Raw genomic sequence first — 26,050 nt, forward strand, 5'->3', positions numbered from 1 at the left:
TATCTAAGCTTACACAAAACCCAGAAGCTAAATAGGAAAGAACTGACAGATTTAGATAGATAAAAAATTAAAACTTCTAAGTGATGAAAGATACCCAAAGTTAAAGACAAACAACAGACCAGAAGAAAATTCGTAATATTTATAGAAGACAGTAGACTAATGTACTTAATGTGTATAAAAACAGCTACAAATTAAAAATGAACAAACTCAAGAGAAAAATTAAAAAAAGATAAGCATGCAATTTTCAGAAGAAATGCAAAGGACTAGTGAACATACTAACCCACTCCAGTGTTCTTGCCTGGAGAATCCCAGGGACTGGGGAGCCTGGTGGGCTGCCGTCTCTGGGGTCGCACAGAGTCGGACACGACTGAAGTGACTTAGCAGCAGCAGCAGCAGCAGTGAACATACTAAAGGTTTCTCAGTCTCATGGACAATCAAAGAAATGCAAATTAAACCAACAGGTTGCCATTTTTCATTTGTTAGACTGGCAATAATTAAAAGGACAACGGCACGCAGTAATTGCTTTCAGACGCTTCTGTGGGAGTATAAATTGCCTCAGTCTTGGAGCAATTTGGAGGTACTTCTTGGCATTTTAATTGAGCATAGTTTTTTTGACCCAAGAATACTACTTCGAGGAATTCGTCTTTCAGAAACACTGAAAGTGTGCCAAAGACATCTATATGAGGATGTTCATTGAGCATTGCTTGTAGTGGGAAAAGTACGTAATGTAGAAATCTATCATTAGGAGAATGATGAGATAAGTATGGCATTTCACTGTACATCATGGTGAGGTATATAGACCTATTTGTACTGACATTGGCAGGATCCCCATGGTGCATTTTTTAATTTTAATTTGTTTGTTTCTGACTACACTGGGGCTTCGTTACTTCTGCAGGATTTCTCTAGTTTCCGAGATCGGGGAGCTACACTCCAGTCACAGTGCTCGGGTTCTTAATGTGGTGGCTTCTCTTCCTGTGGAGCACGGGCTCCAGGGCTCATGGGCTTCAGCAGTTGCAGCGTGTGGGCTCAGAAGTGGCTCACAGGCTTAGTTGCCCCGTGGCATATGGGATCTTCCCAGACCAAGGATCAAATCCTCGTCCCCTGCATCAGCAGGTGGATTCTTAATCACTGGGCCACCAGGGAAGTTAGGTGTGTGTGTGTGTGAAAGAGAAAGAGAGTCGAAGTCTGAGTCTGATGGCAGAAAACAATAAGGTGAGCAAGGGCAGGGGTGAGAGCGTGGGAAGACTGTTGCAATCAGGGGGCTGATTACGATCTTGATTACAACCAATACAATCTTGGTAAAAGCCATACAAAACTGTTCGTGTATTTTTCCTTCTGAAAGGTCACTAAAAATTCATCACAGTCTGTTTCCTTTTCAGGGGCAGCCACAATGTACACAAGGTATAAAATAGTAGAGAAGCAAAATCAAACCAGCTATTTCAGCACTCCTGTTTTTAACTTGGTGTCCTTGGTTCTCGGATTGGTGGGATGCATCGGAATGGGTATTGTAGCCAATTTCCAGGTACGACCTGAAGTCTTTTCAGTTATTGGGGGTGATGGAGTTTATGTGTCAGGAAAGAAAAGTGAAAGTGTTAGTTGCCCAGTCGTGTCCGACTCTTTGTAACCCCAGGGACTGTATGTAGCCCCCCAGGTTCCTCTGTCCATGGTATATTCTCCAGGCAAGAATACTGGAGTGGGTCACCCTGCCCTTCTCCAGGGATATGCATCTGGAGGGAAGAAGCAAGAATAGCAGAGGCACGCTTGTGCCAACAGATCTCTCAAGCAGCTGATGAGCATATGAAAATTGGGACAGTTTGCTTTTTAGAAACAAATCTTTTTTTTTAGATTGATTTATTTGTTTATTTTTGCTGTGCCGTCTTCGGTGCTTTGCGGGCCTTTCTCTAGCTGAGGCAAGTGGGGGCTACTCTTCATTGCAGTGGCTTCTCTTCTCTGTAGTTGTGGCTCAGGAGTTGTGGCATACAGGCTTAGTTGCTCCGTGGCATGTGGGATCTTCCTGAATCAGGGATCGAACCTGTGTCTCCTGTATCGGCAGGCGGATTCTTTACCACTGAGCCCATGGGAGAACCCAGAGACAAATCTTTATCATTTGGAAGTCAAGTCTTGGGAGAAATGGGATGCACGTATGTATGACTGTGAAAAGGAGCATGTTTCAACCCATGCTGTGGGCTCTGGATGGCTCTGTGCCCTTCCTGAGGTGGTTTAATGTGCTGGGAGAGCTTCTTCAGTCATTGTAATGGTTTCGTTAACAGTGTGAACATATTTCTGCATGTGAGTGTGTGCATATTTTCTGATGCTACTGTTTGAACCTCTGGTGTTCAAAGAGAAACATGTGATCTCTACCTTTCACAGATGAGGACCTAGGTACATGGAAGCGAAAGAATCTGCTCAGGGTTACTCAGCTAATCAGTTGCGGGGCTGACATATGGCCTTATTGGAGCATATTAACTTATATGACAACTACTGAAGAGTCTGCTTGATCTGTTCTTACTGTGTCAAGGGTTGGAAAGACATTGTTTATTTGGCCACGCTGTGTTGCTTGAGGGATCTTAGTTCCCTCACCAGGGATTGAACCCATGTTCCATGTAGTGGAAGCACAGAGTTCTCACCACTAAACTGCCAGGAATTCTGCCAACTTATTTTATTCTAACTTGTGAATTCCTATGATTCCAAGGTCTCTTTCAGGGAAAGCTGGGACCTCTTTGTCGACGGACACAATATTTTATATTTAAAAAATGTATTGTATTTCAAAGGAGTACTAACTATGAGTACTCGCCTCACAGGGTTATTGCTGGCATGCAATGAGATAATGCACAATACCTGGCAATCTATACTTGGCGGTCATCACTTGGTGATGGTCATTGGTCCATCACTAGAGGCCAGCACCCCAGAGGGCCTGCTCTGCCATCACCATTGTCCCTGTGTGGCCACGGTGTGGAAGTTACTCCTAGAGGACTTCTGGTTCTGCCCAGGAGATCTCCTTCAACCATTTTCCCAACAGAAGTGAGTTGATCTTGTGTGATGCTTACTTTCAAAAGAAGGTGTCAGCCTTCAATGCTAGCTGGCTGATCAAGTCCACTAAAGCCACAGCAGGAGCGTGCTTCCCCCCGGCGTGGACCTGGGAGGCTGATAACCTCGGGCCTCCACCTGCACCGTTTGCGGTGCCCCTGTTCTCTACTGTCTGCAGGCATTAGGCCATTGTCAGAGAGCCCGCTGCCTCACCTGCACCATGTGGGCCTCAGGGAATCACCTTTTCTGCCCTGCACCTGGAGGAAGCCATCTGTCGTCCTCGTTGTTTAGTCGTCAAGTTGTGTCCGATTCTCTGTGACCCCATGGACTGTAATCCTCCAGGCTCGTCTTTCCTCCACTGTCTCCCAGAGTTTGCTCACATTCATGTTGTCTGTGAGGGAGAGTATAATAAAGTGCTCTGGGAAATCCAGGGCTGGGTCGTGAGGGGTGAGGCACCCTTCCTTATACGACACAGAATCTTCAGGACAGCCCAGGGCAGGGATGTTCCTCCCAGGTCGACAGCCAACGTGTTTTTGTTTGGGGGTGTTACCAGTCCACAACTACCAGTGTTTCCCTGTTAACACTGGCAAAAGGTGAGTGCCCAAACTGCAGCTCTCTGGAGTAAAACCTATAAGGCTTCCAGGGCGGCATCTGCAAACTTAGTTTGCTTCTGGCTCTGTTGAATTTTCCTACTGTTGTTGTCTCATATGAGGAAATAAGGGCTTCTCAGGTGGCTCAGTGGTAAAGAACTTGCCTGCCAATGCAGGAGACATAAGCGACATGGGTTTGATCCCTGAGTCAGGAAGATCCCCTGGAGGAAGGCATGGCAACCCACTCCAGTATTCTTGCCTGGAGTATCCCATGGACAGGATCACAAGAACTTCAGGCTTCTTTAGTGGCTCAGAGTATAAAAATCTGCCTGCAATGTAGAAGACCTGGGTTCAATCCTTGGGTTGGGAAGATCCCCTGGAGAAGGGAGGTGGCAACCCACTGCAAAATTCTTGCCTGGAGAATCCCATGAACAGAGGAGCCTGGTAGACTATAGTCCTTAGGGTTGCAAAAAGTTGGACACAGTTGAGCAACTTAGCACACACTCACACACGCATGAGGAAATAAACACCACTTGTTGCCACATTGTCATGTGGTAGAGCCCCTTAATGACATTTCCTTTCATTTTATGATTGCGTGCATTTTACATTCCATAACAAACAGCATTTAGTGAAGTTTTCTAGGTGATGGACATTTATGAAAACATTTCATGCTTTACTTGTATAATTCTAATAATGACCTCAGAAGATAGTTAGTAGTTTATCAATGGAGACATGGAGACACAGAGAGGTTAACAGTCTCCCAAAATCTCATGAATCATGAGAGGCAGAAGTCACCTTTGAATCAAAGCAATCTGCCCAGAACCTATAGGGAAGAGTTAATGTCAAGGCCAGAATGAGGCAAAGTCTGTGAGAAAAAAAGCATGTATACAATTCACAGCTCTAGTGTCAGAAAGCACGATGGAAAGACATTTTTTTAATGGAAAGGTGATGAACTGGAAAGTTACAATTTGTCTGGTGGAGTGTGGTGTGAATTGTTCAGTGGGGGACAGTATGTCCTGTGTGATATCCTGCCAGGTCATTCTCACAGTAACGCAACATCACGAGTGATGCAGGTGTCTGTGTTTAAACCATAAAGGGCAGACTTTAGGAAGAAGACTTAGGTGGTTAGATAATTACACTTTTGGTTCCCTTTAAGGCTTCTGTGAAGTGATTTTATCTTCATAAAGACCAGAAATAGGATCTCTAACTTTTCCTGAGAGCAAAGTGTTTACTTTGTCATTGGGTCTATAAATATATCTTTACAACTTCCTTGTTTGATATCCTGTAATTCATTTTCAGCCTGCTGTGAGCAAACCAACATGAGCAGTTATCTCAAGAAGATTTAGAGATGTGAGGGCAAGTGAGAGAGTTGAGTGGTGGTTTTTCCTGAGTTGGAGGAAACCTCATTTATCAGAATCTCACAGCTGGCTTTCTCTCCTGCAGGTGACGGAGGGCTGTGTTTTAGTGTGTTCTCACCAAGCAACCTCTGTCATGCTTTTGAGTCCCTCACAAAGTCTCCTTTTTGGAAAAGTCATTTCCCGAGGTTGAATCCTGTCAATAGCCTAGTTTTCTCTAGTGTTACTACTAGGTTGTCCAAAATGTTCATTTGGGTTTTTCCATACAGTCTTACAGAAGAAACTATGAACTTTTTGGTCAACTCAATATCAACAGAGTTTCACAAAAAAAAAAAACAAAAAAAACACAAGGTTTTCATCTTAACCTCTATGCAAAATTCATGTCTGATATGAGTCATTTGCCTTCTGAAGGACATCTTGGATGAGAGAATATGTATTCCACCATGAAAAAAGGCACACTGAAAATACAGCTCCTGCTAAATTGAGGGCCTTTGGACCTGACTTCATCAGGGTTAATTTGGGTCTCTTAAAGTTTGCAGAATAAGATCCAAAAGGATACGTTGAATTGGCCAGGGTTGAGGAAGCAAATTTCCTGACAGTGCTAGTTAGAGGGGTAGGGTAGCAGTGGAAAACAAAGTATGTAAATTCTGGATCTGATTTGCTTACCAGCACGAAAAGAAACTGGAGGGTGGAAAGTACCAGGATCATCGGAAGATGCTCCTAAAATAACCTCAGTGCCTTCGCAGTAGATGCTTTGTCTTTTGTTTATCTTTCCTTGCTCAGTTGTGCCTGAGTCAAGGGGTGAAAAGAATTTGTTTTTCTTATTTCTTTTATATATTTTTTCATTTAATATGGGCTTTCACACCCCCCTGCTCAGTTTTATTGAGATACTTTTACTGAACCAGGCCCATTTTGCTCAACTCTTAGCAAGCCAAACGTATGCTGTGGAATAATCAGGTTGCTGGCATTTACTTCAATGCTGGAAAGGCCTTGATCATTTTCTGTAAGCTGCTGCATTTTCCCAAGACGGGGTGGGTGCCTTTGTGATGCCTGGTGGGCTTGAGAAGCCCAGAGGCAGCGAGTGTTCGATGTGCGTGGAGTAACAGCGCGTGTGTGCCGTTCCCTCTAGGAGCTGGCCGTCCCCGTGGTCCATGACGGCGGCGCCCTTCTGGCGTTTGTCTGCGGCGTCGTGTACACGCTCCTGCAATCCGTCATCTCTTACAAATCCTGTCCCCAGTGGAACAGCCTTTCCACGTGCCACGTGCGAATGGCCATCTCTGCTGTGTCCTGCGCAGCGGTCATACCCAGTATCCTTTGAGCGTTTGTCAGTGTCCTTGCAAGCCTGACACACCCTTCAGCTTGCTCCTATTCCCCCCAAATGGAGAAAGCTAAGGCTGACAGCCAGGTGTCAACAGGCCTCAGAAGAACAACTGGGCAAATCACAAGGAAAATAGCTCAATCTTGTCTGGTTAAATCAAAAGAATCTTTGGGGGAAAGAATGGTGTGAAGGGAAAATGGAAAAAAAATGTCAGGACACTTCAGTCTCTGTTTACTTTCCTTCAACAGGGTCCGTTTCATGAGCCATGTGAAAATATGTATTTTTCTTTGTAGTGGTTGGCTAAAGACATCAAATATTGATATTGTACTTAAGGTAATAGCCCAGTGGAGTTCCAAGAAGCAAGATTGTCCCTTCTCCCCACAACTAGTTGATTAGAGGGTTTGAATTACTTGTCCACATTAAGAGGTTTTAAAAAGCTCTATACTATTTATTTATAAGTCATTTAAAACACATTTAGCCTTTTCTTTTTACCACTGATTTCATTTTCAAAATGAAATTTTATTTTTTTCTATGTCAACAGTGTGGAAGGAAAACATAAATTTTTCATACTTATATATTCTGATTTAGAAGAAAAGAAAATCAACCCTTCCATTTTTTTTTCTTTCTCATTCTTTCTTTTCCTTTTTTCTTTCCCCCAAGAGGTATTTAACAAAATAAAACTGGTCTTTCACGGGTAGAAAATTTCCCATCTTTCAAAATATCATCTGCAGTCATATCGAATACTGAAGAGTCATTAAAAATTGATGATTGCTGTCAGATTATTGGAAAGCAGCAACAATTTTATTAGCACTGGTTTTGTTCATTTGGGTTGGGTTGTGGTATGTGGTGGACAAGCTTGAGTAAAAAAAGGATGGTGTCCTCATGTGCTTCTAAGCATTAAGCCTTGCCTTTCTCTTTCAAAATTGAAGCTATACAAAATGTGAAGTCTAAGGATGGTTTGGGATTTTGTTTTTGTCATTTAGGGAAGGAAATATTTAATTATAAAAATTTCTAAGCACAAAGGAATGAAATCCTAGTATTGAGAAATTTAACAAATTATAACTGGTTCCTGAGATAGTTCCTTCTCTGTTTCCTCATCCTATTTATGGATCGAAGACATTCATGCTTTCTCTTGACACATATCTCCTCAAAACTTCTAGGTTGTATTAGTTGTCGGATTTATAAAACCATTTGTAAAGTTAGAAACAAAATTTCTCTATGCAGGAAAGCTTTCCTTGCTTCCAACTTTGGAGACAGATCTCTAGGTATTAAAATGAGAGAGTTTTAATAGAATTAGCATTTCAGGCCAGAGTTTCACATACTAATAGTTCCTGTTTCTAGAAGTTCCTAGGAGACATGCTGAGGGGTAGAATCCCTGAACAGAAGCAGATTGATCCAATTAACTTGAACAGATGCACCCATATGAAAAAGTCTGTCGTCTTAAACATTAGCATCATGGATTTATATTTCCTTACAAAGCTTTTCAGGCATCTTTAAAATGCTCTGTATTAGTTCCATGAAACAGCCTCATTTGACTCCTGAAGAAACCGAGGCCTGGGGTCAGGCTTCTAAGCTCTTCCTGCTAAATTGTCCATCTTGCATCCAGCTCCTGCATCTTTCAGAAGCCTTCACAAAATCACTTATGATGCAGGTTCCTTTTCTTGAGATGTGTAATCAGAGGCTGCCTATTTCTCCAACCTCAGTTTTACGCTTTCTCCCCTGTGTGTGTGGCTCTTTGCTATTCTCTGCGTTTGCTGGTGCTCTTCTCTTACCCAGATAACCTTCTCCACCTTGTCTTTCTAGAACTGAGCTGTCTGGCCAGCACAGTAGCCACTGGCCACATGGGGCTGGGGAGCACTTGAAACGGGGGTAGTCTGTGCAGAGATGGGCTGCAAGTGTAAAACACCAGATGTCAAAGACTTAATGAGAAAAAATGTAAACCATCTCATTAATAATTCTTTGCAGTATTACATGTTGAAACGAGAACATGTTTGGTATATTGGGTTAAATAAGATATGTTAAGATAAATGTCACTAGGTCCTTTTTTGTCTTTGTCAGTGTGGCTACTGTAGTAGAAAATTTGAAGTTATATGCCTGAATCTCTGTGGGATGACGCTGTTCTAGCTCACATGCTTGTGTGCTCAGTCCTGTTGGACTCTTGCGATCCCATGGACGGTAGCCCGCCAGGCTCCTCTGTCATAGGATTTCCCAGGCAAGAATACTGGAGTGAGGAGCCATTTCCTCCTCCAGGGGATCTGCCCAACCCAGGGATCAAACCTGCGTCTCCTGTATTGGCAGGAGGGTTCTTTACCACTTGAGCCACCTGGGAAGCTGTTCTAGAGAGCTCCTCAAATCCCACAACTTATTATTGTTGTTTTTTGGCTGTGCTGCCTTCACCAACCAGATATCTAATCTTCCCTCTGAGTCATCACTGCACCCTATTCTTTTCTCTCTAACGAGGCACATTCCCTGGGTCCATCAAGGCTGTGATATTTCTGGGAACTGAAACCAGGTCTGTTTTGCCAGAGTTTTCTCCACCTCTCCACCTTCTCCCCAGCATGGTACTTGATGGGACTAAAGGTGAGGTAAAGAATTAAGTGAAAGAATTAAGAGAATTAAGCTATTAGAAACAGAAGTATGGTCATGACATGATCAGGGGACCTTCGATGCTCTCTACTTTTACTTTGAGAAACTGAGAAGTATTAAGAATGGCAAAACATGGGAGGTGGGGAAGGGCAGGGAGAGAGGGTGCTGACTCCAAATTCAGAGATGCTCAACTTGGCATTAATTGACGCAACACTTGGAATCCTTAACTCTTTGCAGAAGCTTTTCATTGAAGAACATCCCCATTACTCTCTAGCTTTCTTTCGTCTTTCAAGTTCAGTCAGAATGGCTGCAACCATCCTTGTGCAGACAGTTTTGTCTACCTTGCCCTGTAGCCTCAGTTCCTGGCTTTATTAGACTGGCCTCTCAGGGTTTGTCTTTCATCCCCTAGGTCAGATGTAGGACGTTGGATGTAGGACGTATCTCTTTGATTTGTAAACCCTTTGGGCCAAGGACTGGGGCCTTCCCAGGTGGCGCTTGTGGTAAAAAAAATCCCCCTGCAATGAAGGAGACCAGGGTTCGATCCCTGGGTCAGGAAGAACCCCTGGAGGGGGCATTATGGCAACCCACTCCAGTATTCTTGCCTGGAGAATTCCATGAACTGAGGAGCTTGGCAGGCTACAGTCTATAGGGTCACACAGAGTCAGACACGACTGAAGCAACTTAGCACACATGCACGCGTGGGCCAAGGATTAAGGGCTCTACTTATACCCAGTTACTCAATGGAAAAAGTCTGTTTTTTTTAAACAATAATATCTTAACTTACTGTAGCTTATTTTTGTATATGAGCCTTGGTACTTTGTAAATGCTTTGGTACTTTGAAATGTTAATTTTTCCTTGAAGCTATTGCCTGAACATAATATTTTAAGGAAAAAGAATTTTAATTGACATTTTAATTTAAGGAAAATAGTACTTTAGAAAAAATTACCCATATTAGACTGCTGTGTCAGTCATTTTGACCAAATTTAATCAACAGGATCAAGCAAAATATAGCCACAGATTAAAAATCTGCTATACATAACTGCCAAAGTGTTGCTAAGGAAGAACTATTTTCATGTTGTATTTAAATTTCTGTCATAATCAGACTTAAGGTTTCAGATGATAAGAAGCTGATATAACTGGTACTAACATTTGAACACTGTGTAATGGTTATATTATTAGAAGAATAATCTAGTCTTTAACACTAAAGGACCTAGTCTGCAATTTCCTTAACTAATTCCCCCTTTTTAGTGATTGCCTGTGCTTCACTAATTTCTATAACCAAGCTGGAGTGGAATCCAAAAGAAAAGGTAAAATTTAAGTTGTTTTAAATGTGACTGTCAAACCTGGTTCCTGCATTTTCAAAATTATTTTAAAAAATTTGAATTTCTAATTCTATCTTAAACCCTTCAACCATTGAGGCTTAGTGAAAGAAGTGAGATTGAAGGGCAGGGAAATGATGTGAATGAAGGTGTGTGGCAGTCAGAGGAAACAGACATGCTAAGCAGACGGGGGATCTGCTTAGCAGGGGATGGCAACAGAGAAGAACAGTTTCTCAGCATAGTGTGAGAAATAAATGTGGATGGGGTAAGTTTGTGGAGGAGTAATCACCGATTCGATGGACGTGAGTTTGAGTGAACTCTGGGAGTTGATGATGGACAGGGAGGCCTGGCGTGCTGCAATTCATGGGGTCGCAAAGAGTCGGACACGACTGAGCGACTGAACTGAACTGAACTGAATTTGTGCAAGTCTTTAAGAGGTGGGCAGAGAGGCTCATGCTTGATGTAGGTGATCAGAATAAGCCTTTGAAGGCTTTTGAACAGGAAAGTAAAAGAATATTATTGGATGAGTATCATTAGTCAGAAGCAACCCCTGGGATGGATTGAAGAGGAGAGAGCCTGGAGGCAGGATGGCAGGAAGAAGGTAGTTCCACTAGATTAGATTTCAAATCGAGATTCACCTACACTGGAATTAATAGCATGAGCATGAAAGGAAATGAAGTGAAATCACTTCCAAGCTTTTGTCTTGGGTGAGCTGAAGAACATGTTCTTATGAACAGATTCGGTTCCTAACAGGAATTAATGATTCCATGGGGGGAAATGGATGGGTTTGGTTTTAGAATAGTTGAATGTGAAGCTCCAGTGAAACACCGAAGAGAAATGTCCAGTTAGACACCAGGGACAGGATCAAGAGCTATCAGAGCATAGGGCGGAGTGACAGGTAATTTCCAGACCAAACATGGGAACATGAGGAATCAGATGTTTTGAACTGAGATCAGCTCATACCCTTAGTTAACCTACAGAGAGACGGGCGTTACTGACGAGCAGGAGTTTTTTCCCAAGGCAGATGCTTTTCGAAAAGCAGTTTCAAGGATTTCTCTGGTTGTCCATTGGTTAAGACTCTGTGCTTCCACTGCCGGGGGCACGGATTTGACCCCTGGTTGGGGTAACTGCAGGGTCTAAGGAAGGATTTTCCACCATTACAGAGGAACCCGGCAGGAGGCAAGAGAGACTGAAGGTGGTGAGGACCAGCCAGGCAGAAATTAGGAGGAAAAAGTTCTTCCTGAAAAGGAGAGCTCACAGCAGAGCAGCCTCAGGTGTATTTTACTTTTTAACCACTGGAGGGAGGCCTTCCACCACAAATCAAATGAAACACGTCTGCTGCTGGGAAAGATTTATCAATCCCCCGACAGTTAACCATCCCCTTTTTTCCCCATTCATTTTCTATCTTAAAAATATGGAGAGTACCTGATTTTCTATTCACTCCAAAAATTGCTATCCCACTCATATTGTCTTCTGTTCCCAATATCCACAAATGCAAAGAAAACCCTTTACATCAATTAACGGAATACAATGCAGTGCAAGAGTCTGGACCCTTGCTTCAGTGTACTGTTATTAACATCATGCTACAGATATCCTCCCCTCCCCCCAAATTCTGCTTCTATCTGGATAAGCCTTCTTCATTGTCCAGGGATGACATGATATGGGGTTAATGTTGTAGTGCTATCACCTTTGAAAAGGACGTGGCCCTCGTTCTGGACCCCCTAATATAGCTGGTCACATGCTCCCCAGGGTGGCCTGGGTGAGAACAGCGGGTGGATGCAACCCTCCATGGGGAGGAGGAGCAGTGGTATCAAGTTTGATGCACCTCGATGAGATCTTTGTGGTGGAGCAAAGAAAAGAACCCACCTGTAATCTAGCACATTTGTTTGTTCACCTTTGTAACTGACAGCAGAGCAGACAGTGAAGCAGGAAGAAAATATAGGTTATGATCTGAAATTGGAGGGCTGGAACTGATGACAGTCCACAGGCTAATTTGGCATGTGGGCTAAAATCAGAATGTAGACAAGCATTTTCGACTTGGACTCTGCTGCTGCTGCTAAGTCGCTTCAGTCGTGCCTGACTCTGTGCAACCCCATAGATGGCAGCCCACCAGGCTCCCCTGTCCCTGGGATTCTCCAGGCAAGAACACTGGAATGGGTTGCCATTTCCTTCTCCAATGCATGAAAGTGAAAAGTGAAAGTGAAGTCACTCAGTCGTGTCCGACTCTTCGAGACCGCATGGACTGCAGCCCACCAGGCGCCTCCATCCATGAGATTTTCCAGGCAAGAGTACTGGAGTGGGGTGCCATTGCCTTCTCCAGACTTGGACTCTAGACAGTATTTAAAACTGTTTTTGTTTATCATTTTTTAAAAGATTTTTTGATGTGAACCATTTTTTATAGAGTCTTATTGAATTTGTTACATTATCACTTCTGGATTTTTTTTTTTTTAATGTTTTGAGTTTTTTGGCCCTGAGACATGTGGGATCTTAACACCCCCTGTATTGGGATCTTAACCACAGAACCACCAGGGAGGTCCCTAAAAATGCTTTTAAAGTGGTTTCCAGCATTTAAAAAATCAGGGAAGATATCTTTGTCTCTGACACACGCACACACACTCCATGGGCTTTTTTTTTTTTTTTAGTCTCAAAGTAACACTGGGGTCGTATTTTCCCATTTGACAAGAATGGAACAGAACGGATGAGGCATGGGCTCCCCATTGTCCCTGTCTTTTTGCAACCATCAGTTTCGTTTCTTTTTCCTGGCCTCCAGAGGTAGCCAACTTTGGAACCCCAATTGAAGCCCTCTGTTTCATGCCTTGCACCCTCTCATTCCTGTCCCCAAGAAGAGAAGTCTCAGTATTGCCTTTGCTTTGTAGCTGTGCTAACCTTATAACAAGCAGACCTATTGTCTGAACTGACGTTTTCTATAGCAACAGAGAAACACAGAAGCCAGTCTCCTTAGATGCACACACTTCAGATCTTAGGAATAAGCACACAGACGCTAGATAGGTGTTTTTCAAGCCTGTCTTTCAACTTTGGGGTTCCCAGTGGTGGGAAAACCAGTCATGCTTTGTATGGAAAGTTCCTTCTTCTACTGAGTCCACATCTGCTTTCCACTCTCAGCCATTTTGTGGTCTTTCTTCTGCCCGTTGAAATTCCACAGACAAGTTATAAAGCCAGAGTATGTGAGAACCAGAGAGAACTTTGGGGTTATGTATTCACATTCTCGTTGGGCAGCTGCCCTGACGCACACCCACATGGCCTTGCTCACCATGTTTCCTCCGGGGGTTGATTTATGCTCCCTGGACAGCTTTTTCCTCTGTCCCGCCCTGCTCATTGTTATTTCAATATGTCCATTAAAGTGAATGCATGTAGGCTCAATTCTGTTTCTTTTGTTGTTGTTGCCCTTAGGATTATGTATATCACGTAGTGAGTGCGATCTGTGAATGGACAGTGGCCTTTGGTTTTATTTTCTACTTTTTAACATTCATCCACGATTTCCAGGTTGGTATTTATCCAGTCATATGTTATAAGTTACTGATGATAAGGGTTAGTAGGAAGCCATAGAACATTTCTCTCATTAAAGAAACATAAGAGCATTAGCTTTCTTTTTTACCCTTATGTGTTTGAAAAAAAAAAAAATTGCAAGTATTGTGCAACTTAGTGTATTCCCAAAGGAAAGCATCTTGAATAGTTCTCCCAAACAAGGAAACATTCATCTGTCCCCTGCCATTTGATGCTTATGGTCATAGATCCTGGTTATTTACTTTGTGAGGAGGTCTCACTTACAAGTTCCAAATAACAGGAAATATGTCTTTTCTTAAAAATAAAAGTGTGTTGTTGAAAAATGTTCTGCAGGCGGAGAGAAGGTGGGACCTTGTCAGATTTGGCAACAGGGAAAGTCTTGCATCTTGAAACAAGTGAATTATTAACTAAAAGGTTACAGAAAGCCAAGAAAATTCTTGAGGACCCAACTATAGTGAGATCATCTCTGAGGGGGTGCAAAGCTCTTAGGAGTTTCAGAGCTGGCACTGGTGTTGTTTACCTTCTTTTAAACTTTTTTTTTTTTAATAGAGTGTCACCTTAAGAATATCCACAGAAATCAATGGTGATGTTTGAAGAAAGAAGAACTCTATCTCCCTCAGTGGAAGTGGCAGACAATTCCTGGAAGTGGTACAGAGGACAGACAGGGTTTTAACGCTACCCTGTATGGAATTCATTTGCAGCACATCCAGGACTTGAATTTCTTTAAGAATTCCCAATAGTTGTACTATTTCCAAAGGTATGTTTTCCTAGAGAATGTAGAGCATTTATGACATTGTAGCAATGTTTTTATAACTTTCCAAATAGACACTCTTTTTGTATTAACAAATTCCTGACAGACAAAATAAGGTATTCCAGCAAATGGAGACCTCTTATTTTTATACAAATTCTGTTTTTGTTAATTTCTGTCTGTGTGAGTGATTTGTGGAGATACACTAACTGAGGAATTCATTCAAAAGTAAAATCAGGGGATGTTCTTTTTAAGATTTTATTTTTAGAGAATGCACTGTATAATTTTATATCATAAGAGCATTTCTAAAATTCCGTTTAAAATGATCATTAAGATTTAGTTAATAAACTAACACTAACTAAGAGACTGATTTTTAGATGAACCAAGCAAAAAGCTTCTATCAAAAGGCCTTAAGACCACTATGCACATTAACTCAGTGGCTATGGAAGACCTCAGTCTTGAAATTCCGTCCCCCGCCCCGTGGGCCTCCCTGCTCACAGAGACCCAGCTTTTACCCTTGCTGCTCACTGACGGCAGGCTGTAGTGATGGGTTCCAGGTGGGATGGTTTCAGCCAGGCAAGTTAGAAATCAAATCCTGCTAACAACAGAGTGAAATGGAGGTGAGCAACTAACAAGAAGAACTCACTGGATTCCAGAGTGATGAGGGGAGTGAGGGGAGTGTGTCTCAGGGAACATCTGAGGAATGCGGGATTATGGGAAGGAGACTTGCTCAATCCTAAACCTCTGCAGAAACCAACCTGTGAAAAGCATTACACATTCCACTTACAAAGCTGCCCTTTATTGTTCCTGGCATAACTCGACACACTGTCTGACTCAGAAGCCGCACCACACATCTCGCATTCCTCTCACGCCAGTCCACGGGCGCTGACGGGAGTGCAGGTCTGAGAGGGGAGGGAGGGGAGCATGGTGCGGGATGGAGTTACTCTGCTCCTCTTCTTCATCCCCACGGCTGGATGTTTGCACACTTCATGAGATGTGAAGCAGATCCTTTGCTTGGTAACAGCACATCATGAACGACGAGTGAAAAGCAAGTCATTCCAGAGGAAGAAGTGAGTCTTGAGATGCAAAGGTTTAAAAGTGGAAGAGAAGGAACTCACCTTCAGGGACCCTCCAGACCAGAAAGCCATGTCTGGCCAAGAGGTTCCAGACCTTGAGGGCTCATGCCAAGGGCAGAGCAGCTCACGTGGCCAGCCATGGAAGAAGGAGGCTCAGTAGTGGTCAGCCCCCTCCGCAAGGACAGACCCTATCTCCCCTGAGGGTTCAGCGGTGACAGACTGAGACCCACCCCTGGGTCGGTGGTAACTTGGAACTGAAATGCTGGTTACATCTGTGTTCTGTGGAGGACGAAAGCCTCTTACCTTTGCTGTGGAACCTGCAGTAGAAGGAATCCAGGGTTGGGTCTCCCTTGGAACAGACTGTTGTTATCAGCCCTTCTTGACGCATTCATTGTCAGCCTTCATTTCTGTTTCTCTCTGTGTGATTTAGATTGGGAGCTCCTTGAGGGCAGAAGTCTGTGCCTTAATCTTTGTTACTCCAGCATTTACCAGGCTGCCTCCTGGTACACAGTAGGTGCTTAATAAATAAAAACTCACTGAATGCATGAATGAGGGAGTGAGCAAGTGGAGACATGGCTGGGGGATATCTGTAGTACTGCATAATGAGATTTACTCTGGTTTACTAATGAGGTAATAAATAGTCTATGTCACCTTTTAATATTGACTGTTTTACTTTGTGTGCTGTGAACGTTTCAGTTGTTTGGGCCTCTCCATTCTATGATGACACTCATCATCCTGGACAGTTATCACAGACATTATTCCATGGGCTAGACCAAATGGTACACCTGGCTTGGCAAACTGAGAAGGCCAAAACTCACTCCAGACAATCACGTTCTGCTGATATCATGAAATCTCAAAAGCTGGTCTCCTCCATATTTTGGTATTATTTCTGATTTCCATGAACTTGCATTTCCTTGGACCTCATGGCTGAAAGAGTAAAATAAAATGAAATATTTCTTTATTTTAAATCTATGTCTCTGTTAAATTATAATATGTCGACTTGGTACTACTATGAAGTATATTTATTCAGGGAAGTATTCTAGCTCCACTTGGATTCTACAGAGGTAGAGTTTAAATATTACTATTTTAAACAATTTTGGCCATACCATGCGGCATGTGGGATCTTAGTTCCCTGACCTGGGATTGAATACTTACCCACTGCATTGGAATGGAGAAGGCAATGGCACCCCACTTAAGTACTCTTGCCTGGAAAATCCCATGGGTGGAGGAACCTGGTAGGCTGCAGTCCATGGGGTCGCTAAGAGTCGGACACGACTGAGCGACTTCACTTTTCACTTTCATGCATTACAGAAAGAAATGGCAACCCACTCCAGTGTTCTTGCCTGGAGAATCCCAGGGATGGGGAGCCTGGCGGGCTGCTGTCTATGGGGTCGCACAGAGTTGGACACGACTGAAGTGACTTAGCAGCAGCAGCAGAAGCAGCATTGGAAAGTGGAATCTTAAACACTGGACCTCTGAGGAAGTCCCAAACCTTATGTTTTCTTAATTCATGTAGTTTTGCCTGTGGGCAGGATGGCTCATCTTTGTAGAGATTTTTGAATGGTAGTATTAGAAGTTTGCACAGAAATCCAACTCAACATTGTTGAAAGAAAGAGAGGCATCTATTGATTCAAGTTATGAGAGGTCCTGGGTGGAGCTGACTATAGGGATGGCTGGATCAGAAAGTCACCAGGACTCCATCTATTCTCTCCTTCTCTCTGTTGGCATCATTCTCAGGCAGGCTTTCCTCTTGGTGGGTGTGAGATGGCTTCTAGAAGCCCCAGGCTACAAACTCTCCAGTGGAATGAGAGGGCTTCCTAAAAGTTCTAACCAAAGCCCTCCAGTTGAAACTCACTTTTTCTGATTGGCTGCCTTGGGTCACATGCCCACCCCGTCACCCAAGGAAGTGCAATGCTCTGATTGGTCAGACCAGTGTCACATGTTCACCTCTGGAGCACTGAGAAGGGTCCACACCACCCAAACTACTGGGCTGATGGTGCTGGAAAGTTGTTTCTCAGAAGAAAGGGATGGGAAATGGGTCTTGCACCAATGTAAAGCTGCAGATTCCACTACAGAATTCAGTTCTCCCTGACCCCAGAGGCCAGAAGAGCCAACCTAACTTGATTCAGAGTAAACCAAATTTTATCAGCTGCCAATCTTTTCAGGTAAAAAAAAAAGTCATACAGGTGATCAGTTTGCCTTCAGTTAACTTCAAAGTCATGTTTATATGTTTTCAAATTTCTTGTGTTCTTATTTAATCTCTGAGGTTAGTCAGACAGTAAACTGTCACATGTTTCAAATGAAGAAGCTAAGGCAAAAAAAAAAAAAAAAAGAAGTTCAGTGACCTGTAAGTGGTTCTACTGCAACAGATTCCAGTCTGGAGCTCTTGTTTTCTTGATTAATAATCAAGTGCATCTCCCCTGCCCCCTAAACACTAACAGAGGATTCCACAGAAATTGCATTTCATAAACCAAATTAAGTGCATTACTGTTGTGCTGTGTCTGGATTTCCTAACATCCCTTACATGTGGCATGGCCCCATGCTCCCATTTTTCACTCATTTGGAGACGCCCTGGTCTGGTATTTGGGCCTGGAATGAGGAAGGGGCAGTGGGAGGAAGATAAGTGGTCTTCACTCTCTCCCACTCCCTGATTCTGGCAAGCCTGTAAGCCCAGCCGTCTCCCCACACACATACTCTTGGTCTGGCTCTGAATGCCCCGCATTCTCCAGGCCAGAATGTCATACATCTGTATCCTGTCTGTTGCACAAGAGAGCAAGCAACCACAGCCTCAAGCCCTGGAGGGGAAGTTTCTGATGCTCCTGGGTCACCCCCAGCAGATCCATCTTCTAAAATGAAGGGCAGCAGGATGCCAAAGTTGCATTGGGGGTGGTGGTGACCTCCAGAACTGATGCTTGGAAAATGCTGACGCGGCTAGCAGCCATCTGCCCTGTGGTTTGGGCCAGGGTGCTGTGAGATGATGCCTATGAAGCCTGCAGCCTAGGCAGTCCCTCAGTGATGCGCAAAGCCCTCCATCCCCGGAGCCAGCTTCACCTCTGGACTCTTCAGTTACGTGAGTCTCTCTTTAACTTTGGTAGACTCGGGCTGGATTTCTCACGCTTCTTCCTAAAAGAGCCCCTATTTATACAAACACTCAAGAGTTCGAATATGCAGATTTAGCAAACTACTGTTTCCTGGACTTACTGTGCTGGGGTGGAAAGATAATTTCTAGATAAGTGGCCATTCAGCCGTTCCTCACTTGCAGTCCTGCAACTCTGAATCATGTTTTCTTATTTTTAAAATTTTGAATCAGTCATATATTGACGCAATTCAAACATCCAAACAGTATAAAAAGGTCCTCTGTGAAGAACCTTTGGACTTGCCTCTTCCCACACTTAATTCACCCCTCTTCTGGCAGATAGCCCCTTTCAATGAAAATACAAGCAGAAACATACCTATAAAATGATTTCCCTTTTAATTTCTTTCCCAAATGTAGCATACCTTGCAAACAGTTTTGAGCCTGCCTTTTTTGACTAGGCAGTGTGTCTCGGAGATATGTCCTTACCAATACATAGAGAGCTTCTTCGTGTTTCTTTGTTGTTCTGTTTTAACCCCTGTATAGTATTCCATGTGCCATCCTTTATTTAACAAGTTCGATGATCAGTCATGTGGTTTCCAAACTTTGCAATTACAAGTGAATGACCTAGTACATGCAGCGTTTCACATGGTTGCAAGGACGTCTGCAGGAGAAATCCTGTAAGTGGGAATGGTGGCACCCACAGGAACTGCATCTGTGATTTTACAAATTACTGTCATCTTGCCTTTGGAGCCTCTTTACTTGAGCATTTTTTGTTGGAAAATCTTCCCAGCTATTTCGCCTTTTCATCCAAACTGGGGATACTGATGGTAAATTCACCTTTTTTAGGCAACACATTCATTCATCATGTGGATTCTGCAGTACAGAGTATGGGGCAGAGACCAGCTGACTGTGTCACTGCTCTTCTACAAACCCCTCTTCTTTCCCCTTGCATTTAAGCTCCCCAGGGTAGGGGAGGGCAAGGTTGCTCCCCTCTCTGCAAACAGAACACCATCCCTGTCTTCTGCCTCCTCTCAGGTGCCTGCTCTCCTGTCCATGGTCAAGAGTGTCTCCATCTCAGTCCAGTTCAGTTCAGTCACTCAGTCATGCCTGATTCTGTGACCCCATGGACTGCAGCACTCCAGGCCTCCCTGTCCATCACCAACTCCCGCAGCTTTCTCAAACTCACGTCCATCGAGTCAGTGATGCCATCCAATCATCTCATCCTCTATCGTCCCCTTTTCTCCCTGCCTTCAATCTTTCCCAGGATCAGGGTCTTTTCAAATGAGTCACTTCTTCGCATCAGGTGGCCAAAGTATTGAAATTTCAGCTTCAGCATCAGACCTTTCAATGAATATGCAGGACTGATTTCCTTTAGGATTGACTGGTTTGATCTGCTTGCAGTCCAAGGAAGTCTCAGGAGTTTTCTCCAACACTACAGTTGAAAAGCATCAATTCTTCGGCACTCAGCTTTCTTTATGGTCCAGCTGTCACATCCATACATGACTACTGGAAAAACCATAGCTTTGACGAGATGGACATTTGTTGGTAATGTCTCTGCTTTCTAATATGCTACCTAGGTTGGTCATAGCTTTTCTCATTCTCTCTTGGGTTTTTCCTTGTGATCTTGCACTTCTGTCTCTGCCTATTCTAATCTTGTCCCTTTTCTATCCACTTTCTCTTTTGGGATCTCTTTGAAGGCCTGCCATTTCACTTACACTTCCTTATGTTCTGAGAACATTTTGCTTTTATAGACATCAGTCGTCAATCACCATATTCTCTTTCCTCTTTCTGGCAAGCTGACTCACTACAGAACCCTGGGGGAACTCACAGGCTTTTGGTCCTCCCTGACCTTATAGCTTGGTGGTCAGTGTGGAATGACCAGTGGGGAATAGGGGGCACACAGAGAGAGAGAGAGATTCCAGGTTTGAGAAACATAACTTAGAAATAATAGGCTTTACCTATTATACAGAGTGAAGTAAGCCAGAAAGAAAAACACCAATATAGTATACTAACACATATATATGGAATTTAGAAAGGTGGTAATGATAACCCCACATGCGAGACAGCAAAAGAGACACAGATGTATAGAAGTCTTTTGGACTCTGTGGGAGAGGGCGAGGGTGGGATGATTTGGGAGAATGGCATGGAAACATGTATATTATCATATGTGAAAAGGATTGCCAGTCCAGGTTCGATGCATGAGACAGGGTGCTCGGGGCTGGTGCACTGGGGTGACCCAGAGGGATGAGATGGGAAGGGAGGTGGGAGGGGGGTTCAGGATGGGGAACACGTGTATATCTGTGTTGGATTCATGTCAATGTATGGCAAAACCACTACAATATTGTAATTAGCCTCCAATTAAAATAAATAAATTTATATATATTTTTTTAAAGAAATGATAGGCTTTAAAGATGGCCTACCTTAATACAGGCCCTTGATCCATCATTACACCATAATCCATAGCATCCATGAGGGTTCACTCTGGGTGTGGTGCACATTCCACGAGTTTTGAAAAATGTATACTGAAACGTATCCACTATGGTAGCATCATACCAAATACTTTCACTGTCCACAAAATCCTTTTGTCATTTTGAAAAAAACAAAATTGTGTTTACCTATGGGGAGACAGTGTTTACTTCTTTTCAGTGTTTTTCAGGTTTTCAGGGAATTTTGCTTAACCACTAAGAACGTTTTTTTACTTGCTTGCATTATTACTCATGTCCTGTTAATACTGATTGAGCATCCAACCATGGCAAAGATGATGTGAGAAGGTGATCATCTCATAGTTAGCTGCATTTTACCACCGAGGAAATTAAGGTGCGTGCAGTGAGGTTGTCACCAGGCAGGTACCAACCAAGTGATGACGCTTGGACCAAACCCAGGGATGTGACCCCGACAGCCAGCCTTCCCACCAGGACCATGTAATTATCATCTGTTCTCACGTGAGTATGAATTAACTCATCAGCGTCTGTAGGATCACATCACACAAGGCCTTGAGGGGGTGAAATCCCTAAACTAGCAAATTTAGAAAAATGGGTGAAACGTCCATTTTCTTGCTTCAAAAGAGTGAATCCCGGCTGTGCTCTGTGCTTCCAAGACTGACAGGGGTGGGGCAGGGTGGCAGGGAGAGGGCAGTGGGAACACATGAGGGAGAGGGCTCCCGTGCCACACCAGTCTTTAGTGGGAGTTTGAGATGAGCCCTCCCACGCCATGCACGACCCCCGAGGAGAAGTAACCAAAATGGCTAAGGAGTCCATGGGGCAGCGAGGCTGCAGGCCAGGGGTAACACTCAGCATGGCCAAGGCTCTGGTGGTTATGAGGGTGGTTTCCTAGGTCTCTGAACTCTTGGTATGTCTTGCTTTTGGTTGCTGCAATAAGACAGGCTTGGGGTTAGACACATCTGCTCTCTACTAGCCAAGGATGTGGCCATAGTAGGGTGAAGAGAGGCCACTTAGAGAAGTCCTCACACTTGACAATGGGCTTGGCATTTGACCTCCGGCAGGCGATGTGGATGTAGGATGTAGAGTTCTAAGAGCCTCTAGCAGCAGCAGAAGGGTCTCAGGGCTCGGAGTCCTGGGTTCCAGCTCTCTTGCTCATCAGGCTAATATTAGCATAAGTGATAGGAATGCCTGGAAGACAAAATTCACCTTCCAAAACAACCTATTGCTCAGGGTCAGGCCAAAGAAGCAAGTTTCGGGTACCACTCAAGATATCTGATTTAGGGCGAAGAGTGATGTAGTTAGGGTTGGCCAGCGATTTGACAGCTGCTAACATAACCTTTAACATGTGTATTAAAATGAATACTGAGCTTAGTTCAGTCTGTCATTTCCTCTTAATACTTGAAAAGCCACAGTTTTGTTTGCAAGTTCCCCCCAAAAGCTCTAGCTGGTAAATTTATTCTTCTGCTTGACTGCACTTGGAACTCTGAAGTCAGAGCCACCTTGAAATTGAAACTGGGAAAATCCCTGGTGTCTCTGCCCGGGAGAAGAAGCAAAGGTATATTCTGAAGTTTATTAAATAATTACCCAGTTGTTGACATGTTGTAAGAGGAAGAAAGAGCTGAGGTGCTGGCAAGTAGGGATAGAGATTAGTTAGGATTTGGGGTCACGGGGCTTATAAATGTGGTAGAACATTCCAGTGTTCCCTGACCTTTGGCTCAAACCAGGGCACGTGTTCTTCCGAGTAGACTCAGGTCACCAGGCCTTGGCCTGCAACGTCGTTATTTTGACTGTCTGAATGACCATGGTCAGCTTGGATCCAGTTAATGCTGAAGATACTCAAAAGTCTTTAGCTGTTGGGAGCAGATGTAGCAGTGACTTGAAAGGAGTAAAATAAGTGAGAAACAAAAGTTGGAATTGGCCATTTCGAATCTCATCTGCAGTCGGTGTGAATGGCAGATGAGGGCAGGTTTCCTAATGAACGATCCTGAAACTAATTTGCTTCCAAGGTTCAGAGTGGAAGGATAATCCTTTCACTCAGAATTCCCCAGACTTCAGCCATTTCTGTGTCTCCTTTGTGACTTTTGTGATGCTCTTAACTGCAATTTACTGAATACTTTACTCAAAAGTCTTTAGCTGTTGGGAGCAGATGTAGCAGTGACTTGAAAGGAGTAAAATAAGTGAGAAACAAAAGTTGGAATTGGCCATTTCGAATCTCATCTGCAGTCGGTGTGAATGGCAGATGAGGGCAGGTTTCCTAATGAACGATCCTGAAACTAATTTGCTTCCAAGGTTCAGAGTGGAAGGATAATCCTTTCACTCAGAATTCCCCAGACTTCAGCCATTTCTGTGTCTCCTTTGTGACTTTTGTGATGCTCTTAACTGCAATTTACTGAATACTTGTCAATGACTTAGCCATCTTTATCCATTCATCTGCTGAGGAACATTTAGATTGCTTACATATCTTGGCTCTTGTAAATAATGCTGCTATGAACATAGGGGTGCATATATCTTTTTGAATTATAATTTTGTGTGGGTATTGCCCAGGAGTGGGATTGCTGGGTCTTCTGGTAATTCTATTTTTAATTTTCTGAGGAACCTCTATACTGTTCCATAGAGACTGAACTAGTTTACATTCCCAACAGTGTAGGAGGGTTCCCTTTCCCCACACCCAATTTAGCACTTGTTAACTTAACTATTTTTATTTTACAGAGAAACTTCTCCCACTGCTTCTTCTGGACTGCCTGGTTGGTAAATGGTGTTACCATTCACTGGGTCGCTCAAGGTAGAAATGCTCTGCTCCTCACCCCCACCTCATGTTCTGTTAACTTCCTCTCCTATGTACAGTGTTAAAAGATAATTATCTTCCAAACCAGGGCATTCTGTAAGTAAAAGTGACATTATTAATAAGTGTGCCAGAAATAAACTGGGTCTGTCGAAAGCAAATAGGGACTGTGTTGTTAATCATCTCTATGGCCATGAATCCTCTTCCTCCTTCCTTTCCCACCATCACTCTCTTAGTGCAGGCCTTCATAATTATTTGCTTGGACTAGTGCAGTAGTCCTTGGAGAAGGAAATGGCAACCCACTCCAGTACTTTTGCCTGGAAAACCCCATGGGCAGAGGAGCCTGGTAGGCTGCAGTCCATGGGATTGCTATGAGTCAGACATGACTGAGCGACTTCACTTTCAATTTTCACTTTCCTGCATTGGAGAAGGAAATGGCAACCCACTCCAGTGTTCTTGCCTGGAGAATCCCAGGGACGGAGGAGCCTGGTGGGCTGCCATCTATGGGGTCGCACAGAGTTGAACACGACTGAAGCGACTTAGCAGTAGCAGTGTAGTAGCTCACTATGGTTTTCTTGATTTCATTCTTAGTTCTTTTCAACGCATGTTACGCATAGCACATACATACACATGTGTTATATCAGCCTCTTAAAATCCTTCAGTAACTCCACATAGCTTCAGGATAAATTTCAAATTCCTTAGTATGGTTTACCAGGCTCTTCACAGATCTGGTTCTTTTTTATCCTTCCAACCTGTGAGCTCATTTATTTATTCATTCATTCAACATTTATTGAGAGTTACTCTGGGTTGACACCATGCTGAGTTCTGGAATATAACAATAAAGAAGATGGCTTTCTGCCCTCAAGGTATTTATAGTGGAGAGGAGAAACAGCCAAGGAAACACTAGAGTAAGGAAAGTGGTGAAGTACTGCCTTTTCTGACCTCACTGCTCCAGGGACCTGGAAGCTTGATAGAAATGCAGAATCTTAGGGCCCCAACTTGGACTCACTAAATCCAAATCTGCGTTTTGATAAGACACACGTGATTGGAGTTAACACTAGTTTGCAAAGCTGGGTCTGTGGGACCATGCTAGATGAATAGCTTGGTTTGGGTCCTCAGGGAGGGTCATGCCCGGAAGGAGACTTGAAGGAGGAGACAGTCTGCTCAGTGGAGGCGAGGTAGGAAAAGGGATTCACCTGTGCTGTATCCCTGAAGCAACAGAACATCTGCTGTTTGGTGGGAATTGGGCTTTCCTGGTGGTTCAGATGGTAAAAAATCCGCCTGTAATGTAGGAGACCTGGGTTCGATCCCTGGGTCAAGAAGGACCCCTGGAGAAGGAAGGAAATGGCTACCCACTCCAGTATTCTTGCCTGGAAAATTCCATGGACAGAGGAGCCTGGAGGGCTACAATCCATGGGGCTGCAATGAGTTGGACTGAGTGACTAACACCTTCACTGCACACATTGTTCAGTATTTAGATTTGAGGTGGGAGCCTCATCTAACTCAGAGATACCCTTATTCAAGGAAGAAATTTGATCAATTTCAGCATCTCCATTTTTTCTTTGGGCCTATCTGGAAACCGTGATTTAGAATGTATACTTTAATTCATAGAGACGAACAATAGAATAGAAGTGACTAGGAGCTCGGAGCGGTGGGTGGGGTGGGGGTGGAGAGGAGAATGGGGAATTATTGTTTAATGGGTACAGAGTTTCTGTTTGGGATGATGAAAAAGTTCTGGAAATGGATTGTAGTGATGGTTACACAATACTGTGAATATACTTCATGCCACTGAAACTGCATGCTTCAAAATGGTGAAAGTGGCAGTTTTTACGTTGTGCAGATTTTATTGCAGTTAAGAAAAGAGAACCAGTACTTTTTTTTGGTCAGAGTCAAAGATTTTATTTTCAAGTTCCTGCTTTGGCACCCCAGCAAGTCAGGTAACTTCTTGGAACTTCAGTCTCTTTACCTGTAAAATGGGAATACCGATATTACCTGCCTCATAAACTTGTCATGAAGATTCACTGAAGCAAAGCACATAAGATATTGGGGAGTATGCTGAGTTTTCCTTATGCCCATCAATGACGCTTGCAAAGTATGTTCTTCTTTTGTCTATTGATTTTTTTTTCTTAATTTTGACTGCGCTGGGGTTTTGTTGCAGCTCTCAGGCTCCAAGAGCGGGTGGGCTCAGTAGTTTGAGGGCTTAGTTG

General features: G+C 43.5%; 1 protein-coding gene across 1 annotated transcript in view; it reads left to right on the forward strand.

Moving 5' to 3' along the window:
* The window catches only part of DRAM1 (DNA damage regulated autophagy modulator 1), a 40,684-nt gene extending 24,440 nt beyond the window's left edge, over positions 1–16,244 (forward strand). The window contains exons 3-7 of the mRNA XM_052640212.1: positions 1,380–1,522; positions 6,102–6,279; positions 10,125–10,183; positions 13,607–13,699; positions 14,270–16,244. Of these exons, the coding sequence (XP_052496172.1) occupies positions 1,380–1,522; positions 6,102–6,279; positions 10,125–10,183; positions 13,607–13,699; positions 14,270–14,314 (518 nt within the window). The 3' untranslated portion in view covers positions 14,315–16,244. The remainder of the gene's footprint in view (positions 1–1,379; positions 1,523–6,101; positions 6,280–10,124; positions 10,184–13,606; positions 13,700–14,269) is intronic.
* Positions 16,245–26,050: the final 9,806 nt, after the last annotated feature.

Source organism: Budorcas taxicolor, chromosome 5 (assembly GCF_023091745.1).
Source record: "Budorcas taxicolor isolate Tak-1 chromosome 5, Takin1.1, whole genome shotgun sequence".
NCBI classification, from domain to species: Eukaryota; Metazoa; Chordata; class Mammalia; order Artiodactyla; family Bovidae; genus Budorcas; species Budorcas taxicolor.